The sequence below is a fragment of the Sceloporus occidentalis genome, unplaced genomic scaffold (genome assembly GCF_023333645.1).
Source record: "Sceloporus occidentalis isolate IW3139 unplaced genomic scaffold, rSceOcc1.0.p SCAF_19, whole genome shotgun sequence".
Lineage (NCBI taxonomy): Eukaryota > Metazoa > Chordata > Lepidosauria > Squamata > Phrynosomatidae > Sceloporus > Sceloporus occidentalis.
Window position 1 is genome coordinate 6,579,865 of NW_028316999.1, and position 9,863 is coordinate 6,589,727.

Below are 9,863 nucleotides of genomic sequence, written 5' to 3' on the forward strand. Positions count from 1 at the left end.
ATTTCTATCCAATGATTGGAACCATTCAAGACTGTAAGTTGTGTTTCTTCCGATACACGAGGAAATGTATTGTGAGTCACATTGATAACGGCCCACTTACCATGTTTCCGAACACATTCATTGCTACAAAGTATCTATATATATATATATTCTAATTCCTTATAAAAATTTCAACTTTTCCCTGTCATTTTATACTCATGCTTATAGGATGTGTATGTTTTACCTATCTTCCGATTTGAGAAAACGGAAATTCATTCTGTTGATGCTTCATCCAGGAAACCATGATGAGTAATAAGTTATAGCCTCCAGTTTTTTCCCCTGTATTTTGAAAAGTTCCCCATAATCTGTAGCGTAGAAGGTGGAATCCAGCGAGCAAACTGGCTGGTGTCTCAAGGAGTGGCTGTGTTCCGCGTTTGTTCTATTTTTCGTGATTGCACTATTGTCCCCAACTTGCAGTCTTTTCACATTTTCTGATAAAGTTTTAGAGGAGGTTACAACTGCTGAGAGGGCTTTTAGTTTTCTTTGTCCTCTGTTTGTTTGGCCTTAGAGTGATCACGTCCCCGCCATTAAGAGCACTCGATTTCTGCCCGGAATGGCTGCCTCCTGCTGTGTTAAAAACCCCTAAATGGAGAGATATTTGGTTGGAAGAAGTTATTTTAATAATATGAGAAAATGTGGAACGACATGTTTTAAGGTCACTAAGAAACTGGAACCATCCAGTCATGAGCTCTGACTGCTTAGAAACATGGATTAAAACCACACATAAAAGGTCTACAACGTTATTATTTATTGATTTATAAAGCGCCATCATATTCCACAACACTGTGCAATGGGACCTCTCTCATATATATACACAAATGTAAATTTAAGGAATACATACCAATTTTGTTGCTGCTTGTATGCACAACTTCAGAGTCTTCTGCAGTTTGTTGTTTTAGTCTTTGGAGGTGTTTATCAGCCAAATACTTAAAAACTGAAATAGTAATAAACCATTTTCATTACCAGATAGATGTAAGAAACAAAGGAGGTTCTGTACATATAAAAAGGGATTTTTGGAAGCTTGAAAGTGGTACTAGAATGATCCAATTAGCAGGAAAATTCCTCTGGTTGCTATATTGATAAAATTTACTTCTGAAACATAATCACATTTTATACATAAACTTCAAATTCCTTTACTGGTGCTGCACTCCTCATAGATTTAGTCCCTAGTATGAGTTTAAATAGTCAAATCAAAAACACAACTCATGCTTATGTAAAATATTATTAAATAAACTCTCTCTTTATTAACTGGTTACAAGAGAACTTTATTATTTTTAAAAAAAATGGTCTCAAAGACCAATTCCTATCATATTGCTTTCAAAAATGAAATAAAAATAAGAAAAAAAGGACAAGTAACCAGAAGACAAAAATGCATTTTGCCACAAATTTCCTTTCCCTGCAGCCAAAGTCCATGGGATTTATTTGTGCTTTCCCTCACGTAAAACAGGTGCTCCACGATTAAGTAACTGCTCCCACCAGCCCTCACACAGAGTTATTAGCCAATAACAAAGGAAGTTAAGCCACAGGCCACCACTTGGGACTCTTGGGCGGTAGGTTGACTTCTTTACAGGCTGGGAGCAAGAGTGTCATTACCGAGCACACGTCCTACCTGAGCAAGACCAGGAATCAAGGGGAAAAGGTAAATGAAATAATAAAAAAAAATGAAAATAAAAAATTACTTTGTAAATATAACCAGAAATGTATAAATGTATAAATGTAAAATAATAAAGAATGAAATGGTTGGGTACTTTTAAAAACTAAATAAGGCTTTAGCATATTAAGGGCATACAAACCTTCATTGACATTTAGATCTTCTTTCACAGAGGTTCTGTAAAATCGCAGTTTCAATCTTTTTGCTAAAGCTTCTGCTTCCTCACTAGAAGGCAGTAGCGTCGCTACAGGGGGGCAAGGGGGGGCAATTGCCCCCCCTAGGTTAATCCTTGCCCCCCCTGTTGCCCCCCTGCCGAATTTTGAATAAAGTCGCAATGCGACTTTAAATCCCGTTTTTTTTTTTTTTTATTTATTTTTATTAATTGGAGGAGAGAGAGGGTGCAGCCCGCGTAAGATCGGCAGCCAAGGCAACCGATCTTACGCGGGCCGCACCTCGAGCCCTGCTACTTACCTTCTGCACTGCATAGAGGAAGCGGAAGCCAGCAGAGGGAGGCCGCGCCCCCTGCTGAAGTCTGTGAGCGGCATCGAGGAGCTGCAGTGCAGGTAAGGGGGTGTTTGAATGAGTGGGGAGGGTGTTTGAATGAGTTTGAATGAGTATGAGTGGAACCTAGGCATGATGGGACTGTGATTGCTGCTAGCAATCACACTCCTATCATGCCAAGTCAGCCAGTACATGCTGGGGGGCAGCTAGCTAGGTTTCAGCATGTACTGGCTGACTTGGCATGATAGGAGTGTGATTGCTAACAGCAATCACAGTCCCATCATGCCTAGGTTCCAGCATTTACTGGTTGGATGTGTAAGTGCTGGAACCTAGGCATGATGGGAGTTTGATTGCTGTTAGCAATCACACTCCTATCATGCCAAGTCAGCCAGTACATGCTGGGGGGCAGCTAGCTAGGTTTCAGCATGTACTGGCTGACTTTGCATGATAGGAGTGTGATTGCTAACAGCAATCACAGTCCCATCATGCCTAGGTTCCAGCATTTACTGGATGGATGTGTAAGTGCTGGAACCTAGGCATGATGGGAGTTTGATTGCTGTTAGCAATCACACTCCTATCATGCCAAGTCAGCCAGTACATGCTGGGGGGCAGCTAGCTAGGTTTCAGCATGTACTGGCTGACTTTGCATGATAGGAGTGTGATTGCTAACAGCAATCACAGTCCCATCATGCCTAGGTTCCAGCATTTACTGGATGGATGTGTAAGTGCTGGAACCTAGACATGATGGGACTGTGATTGCTGTTAGCAATCACACTCCTATCATGCCAAGTCAGCCAGTACAAGCTGAAACCTAGCTAGCTGCCCCCCTTGTGTATTGATGCTGCCAGCAGTATGGGGTCTGCACATCACTTACAGCCACCCTGTACCAGCATGTACTGGCTGACCTGGCATGATAGGAGTGTGATTGCTAACAGCAATCACAGCAAGCACAGTCCCATCATGCCTAGGTACCAGCATTTACTGGTTGCCTGGGTATGATAAGAGTGTGATTGCTGTGTGGGCAGTGTGGACGCAACCTGTGATCTATGCCTGTAATTTAGGGTTTTTTAAATATACCTTTTAATGACGTGTTTTTATATGAATTCCAGTTGATCTATACCTGCAAAGCTGGGTTTTTGCGTTATTCTGTAGAGCCGTATCTTTATATTTCCATACATTATTTATGTATACCTGCAAATACAGTGTTTGTATGTCTTATTCAGCTGATTAATACCTGCAATGCTGTTTCCATGTATTTATTTGATCAATACCTGCAATGCTACGTTTCATATACTATTATTGTATACCTGCGAATACAGGATTTGTATGTCTGATTCTGTTTATTTGATATATACCTTCAGTGCTGAGATCACAAGTGAATATCAGTTGATCTATACATGTAAAGCTTGGTTTGTGTGTTAATGTGTTGATCTATACCTGCTATCGGCAACTGGGGCTAATATTAATATATATGGGCAGCAGGGGCATCAATACACAAGGGGCAAAAACACTAAGGGGGGTATAAACGACAATGCAGTGTGAAAAATCCATCCTGATGTAGATGTCTGTGACATAGATTGTGTCCTGCTGTTTGTGTGTTTTTGGTTATCAGTCCTTGGGTGTGTGTGTATCGGTGTTGGTGTGGCAGAGCCTGTCCTGGTGTGTGTATAGGTGTTGGTGTGGCAGAGCCTGTCCTGGTGTGTGTATAGGTGTTGGTGTGGCAGAGCCTGTCCTGGTGTGTGTGTGTTCAGTTGTCAGTGTGGCAGAGCCTGTCCTAGGGTGTGTGTTTGGGTGTCAGTGTGTCAGAGCCTGTCCTGGTGTGTGTGTGTGTGTGTGTTTGTGTGACAGAGCCTGTCCTGGTGTGTGTGTGTTTGGTTGTCGGTGTGGCAGAGCCTGTCCTGATGTGTGTGTCTGGGTGTCGGTGTGACAGAGCCTGTGTTGGAATGTGTGCCCTCCTGAAGTTGTAGTGACTTCAGGGGACAAAATGTTCAAAACGACAAAACGTTCAAGGCCCTGAAATCATTTAGTGGAAAAGGTTTTTATTCTGTTATAATATTTATTTCAAGGATTAGTCGCACTCAATTGTGGCTTCAGGCTTCCCATGTTGAATGACCAAGTATTATTTTAGCCCAATAACAAAAGTATAATTCCATAGCACATTACTTTTGGAAATTATGAATGCCCCCCCAGTTTGACTGTGGTATCTTGTGTGCCCCCCCTATATATTGTTTCTAGAGTCGCCACTGCTAGAAGGCAATGTGAGAAAAAAAATAGCATCAATGTAATTCAAAGCCATTTAAATGTGCATGCTTTAGGATTGAACAGGTGTTGTACAACCTGCATATTAATGTATAAATAAGTAACTTTTTATTACACAAAAGGGTTGTAAACGGCTTCCTTGTGAAAATATTGACAAGAAGCAGTGCCCTTCCAATAGCTTGTGGTTTCTAGGACTTGTTGGCTAGGGACCTTGTTCAACAGAATTAACAAAGTGTAAAGTCATTTGTTTAGTTCTATGATCTCACACAAAAGTAAGATGTTTAGGAACAGCAAAAATGTGAATGTTCAAAATAGCCACCAGGTGTGCAAATGGTGCAAGGGTCAACACAGCTTTTGTAGATTATACTAGCCTTTTATGGATCCATGTACTACCTACTTAAAAGTATTTTCAAGAAGCTGGGTCTATTGCTTTTTTCTGTTGAGATATTTAACCGCTTCAGTCCTAGGGGTTTATGGTACTGTAAGTCCTGGAACAATTTTACAGTATGTCGGTTCAGCCATTATTCCCCTTTCCTGCGAATAGTGTACCCATGTAAACTATATATTGTTTTTTCGAGGAGAGAGAGCGCTTTCTTTTCATACCATAGTGATGGAAAATCCCCTCCAAATTTATCAATTTTTTAGGCAGAGAACCCAGCCAACATTGTTTAGCTGTATCTCCAGATTACGGAAATACCCCACATATATTTTTTTCTTTTCTAGGAGGCCTAGAACATCCTTTACATAGTACCCTATAGGGTAGTATTTTTCATACTTTTGGCTTAATGGGTTATACCTTTTAGATGTTGTGCTAGGGGAATGGGATGTAAGGGTTTTTTCTTTTTTTTTTATTATCTTTTATATATAAATATATATATATATATATATATATATATATATATTTTTTTTTTTTTTTTAAACTGCACTGTTCAGTATGGGACCTCTTGAACATGTTCAATTATGCCAGTGATGTCAACTCTATGGATAAATATCTGCAGAGATCTCCATCACTGGATAAAGATGTCTTGGCCAAAACACAGGTATAGCCTTTAGCTATTTCTATAGTATAGTTTATTTGCATAACTTGAATGCCTCGATTGGACAGGAGGAAAACACTTACTTCTTAATTTCTGTGTCATCAAGCAGGTCAATTTTATTTTGTACAAGGACTGTGGGAATATCTCCGACTTCTGCCGCTACTTGCTCTCTCCAGTTGGGTATTGCTTCAAAGGACTCTCTGTCCGTTGTAGAAAACACAAGCACACAAGCTTGGGCACCTGAGAAAATAAAAATAAAAATACTTAAGTGTTTGGCTGGGATGGTAAAATTGTGACCATGCTGTAATTTAGTTTAAGGAGACTGAACTTAAACTTACTACACTGGAACTCTTTTCAATATTATTCCTAGTTTTTCAGTTTAAGTGTGGGGTGTGCCAGAAATCATTGAGAGGAAAAAAAAAAAGAAAGAAAAACATCCAAGAGGTGTACACGAGAGCTGGGTAAAACTGGACTATGTTATGCAAGCTTCGATGTGTATCGCTTTTCTATGGTGAAGATAACAGAGGAGAGCTCGGTCTGAATTTAACTTTCTGCGTACGAAGAGTATGGTAGGGTACGTTTCATTTACAAAGAATCCATTGAAGCTCATTGCATAGCTGGCATGTTAGTTACCTATACAGGTAGGATTAACGGCTGAAGAATTGGGACAGGCTTTACTATCCTCCAGAATGTTTCACATAAAAGGGAGACAACATGACAATTATTCTTGCACTGACTCAACCTGCAAAGTTGACACCTCAATATCAATTTGTGGTGAAGATCTAGGTGCGATCAACGCTCTTCCATCACTTTTAACAAGTGTTTTCACATAAGCTACCCCTTACAAGGCTGTCAGAGGAACAATCTGGAGGCACTTTGCTGTAATCTTCTTATTTTACTCATGTTGCATACATGAAACAGCCCATTTCCTTACATAATTGGTTCCCATTTAAAAACATCCCCTTTAAGGTGTCAGACTTACCTCTGTAATAAGCTTTAGTGATAGCATCAAATTCTTCCTGGCCAGCAGTGTCCCATAACATCAGCCGCACATCTTCATCATTTAATCTAGAAATTAAAAAAGGACTAATGCTAATCATACTGTATTGAAAAAACTGTCGCTTTTACCATAACCTACATTTTACACGGAATACACGCAAGTCATAGTGTTGACATGTCTAAATAGGCCACATATAAATATAAAAAATCCATCTTCAATGTAAACCTTGGGGACATGTATTGGCTTGTTTTAAGTGTCTGCATGAAATTCATGGTATAGGTAGTATCAATTAATGCTTCGGTAAATCCTGGGACAGTAACCCCTTTTGAGATGTGCATCCAAGGGCATAAGCAGCCTGCTAGCACGTGTGATCTCATCCCATATGTTTTTTGGTTTTCACAAAATTTTACGGTCCATTAAGATGGAATTAACTTATGCTATCGCTGGGGCTGGGGGAATGACTTCAGACTGACAAGGTACGGTACTTCCTGCAAAGTTCCCTCAAGAGAGACATGGCACAAAATTATAACGCTGCTTTATAGCAATCAGTTCATTAGCTTCTCAACACACTGTAAATTTTTATTACATAATGAAGGCCAATAAATCCAGGGAAATGAATGAGGAAAACCTACTGGTATCTCAACAGCCTTGTAGGATTAGTGGTATGCATTTTATAAAATCAAAACCATAAATGGTCCTATGATGAAACGGTCAAAAACAGGAATCTAAAAGCTGAGAACAAAATGACTCATACTAAATATAACCTTGTGGTGTAGTGAGATAAATATCCTTTGGGCTTATAAACCTGCCACGTAGAATAAATAATTCTAGGGCAGAGAAAGTTCCTAAAGATGAATTCATCATACGTAGGGCCATTTCACACGGTGCAGTACTTTATTGGGTTTCAGTATTACAGCAAATAAAAGTAACGGCTTTAATGTTTTAGTCTGTCTACATAACAACTTGGAGGACAATGGTGAACGTCTCATACTTTTATTTTGGATTCCTGTACAAGTCAGAGCAGTGCGAGCAGGTCAAGGTTGGATTTAAAAACCTGGTATGACCTAGTTCAGGTGGGGGGATCGTGAATTAGGAGAAGAGCACTTCATTTCCCTTGCTTACTGGGTCCTCACACAACACTGCTATGGATCATTTCCAGTAAGCAAAGAATAAGGCAATCCTGACATTAGATAGCTAAGGCGATAGTACACCTCTGTACACAGTTAAACAACTCTTACTGCTGCTGACATATTTATGTCTATAAACTCAATCCAAGCTCTTGAAGGAAAAAACAAAGAGCTGGCTCTTCGGTTTTTTATTTTGTAAAAACAGAAAACTAAGAGTCATCAATACATACTGAATTTGTCTTTCCAAGAAGTCAACACCAATGGTTTTCTTGTAATCCTTTGTGAATATCCCCTTGCAGTACCGCTGTATCATGCTCGACTTCCCAACGGCACCATTTCCAACTACCACCACCTTGATGGCCACTTCCATATCTTCCTCGAACATGTTGGCAGCAGAGTGGTGTAAACCCTGAATGCTAATGTTAGGCTGCAAACAAAATATCACATTACAATGGGTCAACCAAATTACATAAGCAATGCAGAATGGTACATAAAACGTTCCTAATGAGGCAGTGTCTATTACAGACTTAAATAAAATAAAGAAAAACTTCTATAATACAGAGGTGAGCGACTCACGCCCTTAACTAATACTAATGACATTAGTAATTGGATATCTCGATTACTGAAGACTAAGCTACATCTTACATGAAAAAACCCGTTTACCACTTGATTGTACTGTTTTAGCTCAGTAGGAATTGTATCAAAGATAATCATCTTGGGGTGAAGATAAAAACTAAGTGTCAAATGTCTCATTTTTTCCCCTTCATTTTTTCTCAGGAGAGAGTGAAATCCCTGTGGTTTGTCAAGGTGTGAAAATGGAGTTTTACAACTTCCTTAACACCATGTGAGTACCTGAGACTTAAAGCTCTAGGGGGGGAAAATACTTCACGCATAAAGCGAGTAAACACCATGACTCACACTTGGGATGGAATATTGTGTCAAACTTGAAACATCATACATAAAAGTATTCATATTTATGAATAAGAACAGAATCTATGGCACAAGCTGTAACTATCCAATAAAAATGTCAAAAAAAGGTCAACATAATATGCATTTCCCATAACCTGGTGAGTTTTACTGGAACCATAGCCATGCCTCCTAAAACGGTAAAGCAGGTGGCTTGAATATTGCGTTAATTCATATTGATCTCAGAACGTGCACCTACTTGGCCCTGAAAAATTATGACTCCCAGGGTCTACAAACGTATGCAATCATACGTTAGTTTATTTATGAGATACAAATCTACTTTAATAGATTAATAAAAACACTATGCATGCAATAATATTCAAGGTACCCCTGTGGATCAGAATTTAATTGCATCTATTATAAGAAAAACAGTATCGCGGTCAATAAACGTGTGTAAAGCTATGTCTAAATCCAAATACTGCTCGATATGGGCAAAAAAACATTTTAGCGTATTCAGTTCAATATGGGAGTGTATTGCATATCAATTGTGACTTCAAAAGAGTTAGCATAATTACATAGCAAATACATTTTATTAGAGATTTTTTTTAAAAATGCAAGAGCAGCGTCCAATGATACATCTCTGGATGTCTCACACTCATGCAGCAAATATTTTTGTTCATCATGAATGTTCAGGGCGTGGACACATCTGACTTCAGTATTTCCAAACTGTACAAAGAAGACATAAATCTGCACAAGGCGTTCGTAAAAACCATTTATTCTGCCCCTGTTTTAAAGGGACCCTGCTATGCAAGACATATACATAACAGCAGTAGCACGTTTGTTACTCTAGCTATTTCTAGGCTTTTGTTCCGTCTGTAAAAATGTCTCATTATTCCAGGAATTAAGCCTTGCATAGAAGGCTCTTTATATTCAGATTTGATTTTACAATGAACCCTGGAGCCCCAGGAGAAGGATGGCGGTGGGTAGGTCATCTCTGTGGATCTGACACTTCATTAGACAAAACTGTTTCACAATGTCAGGTGAGCAAGTGTTACCAGAAACTAGGTGGAGATTGCCAAAGCAGATGTTTCCATGGTGAGGTCAGCATGCAGACCAGCAATGACAAACATTACCTGACCCTCACACTCTCCTCCCGTCACCTCTTCAACACCTCAGCTGCTAAGATGAAAGGTGTGATGTCAGTAGAAAATGTTTGTCTCTTAGGAATGCATTCTCCAGGGCAGTACATCGTTATACTTCCCTATGAAATGTGTAACGTCATTTAAGTTATTGAATATGTATAAAGAAGCACACGTTTATTAGCAGATGAATAAAGAGAGATT

At 39.3% G+C, this 9,863-nt stretch overlaps 1 protein-coding gene across 1 annotated transcript; it reads right to left on the minus strand.

Annotated features, from left to right (window-relative positions):
* Positions 1 to 481: 481 nt before the first annotated feature.
* Positions 482 to 7,999, minus strand: LOC149302358 (ras-related protein Rab-23-like). Its single transcript, XM_089482638.1, has 6 exons — positions 7,845 to 7,999; positions 6,470 to 6,555; positions 5,571 to 5,727; positions 1,833 to 1,915; positions 881 to 973; positions 482 to 621 (listed from the first exon to the last, which is right to left on the minus strand). Exons 1-6 carry the CDS (start codon positions 7,997 to 7,999, stop codon positions 482 to 484), a joined length of 714 nt encoding a protein of 237 aa, XP_089338764.1.
* Between the last annotated feature and the right edge of the window lie 1,864 nt (positions 8,000 to 9,863).

Coding starts and splice junctions, on each gene's coding strand:
- LOC149302358 (XM_089482638.1), bottom strand. CDS start 7,999: ATGTTCGAGGAAGATATGGAAGTGGCCATCAAGGTGGTGGTAGTTGGA. Junction 6,556..7,844: donor TTCTTGGAAAGACAAATTCA/GTATGTATTGAT, acceptor TTTAATTTCTAG/ATTAAATGATGAAGATGTGC. Junction 622..880: donor TACAAGCAGCAACAAAATTG/GTATGTATTCCT, acceptor CTCTCCATTTAG/GGGTTTTTAACACAGCAGGA.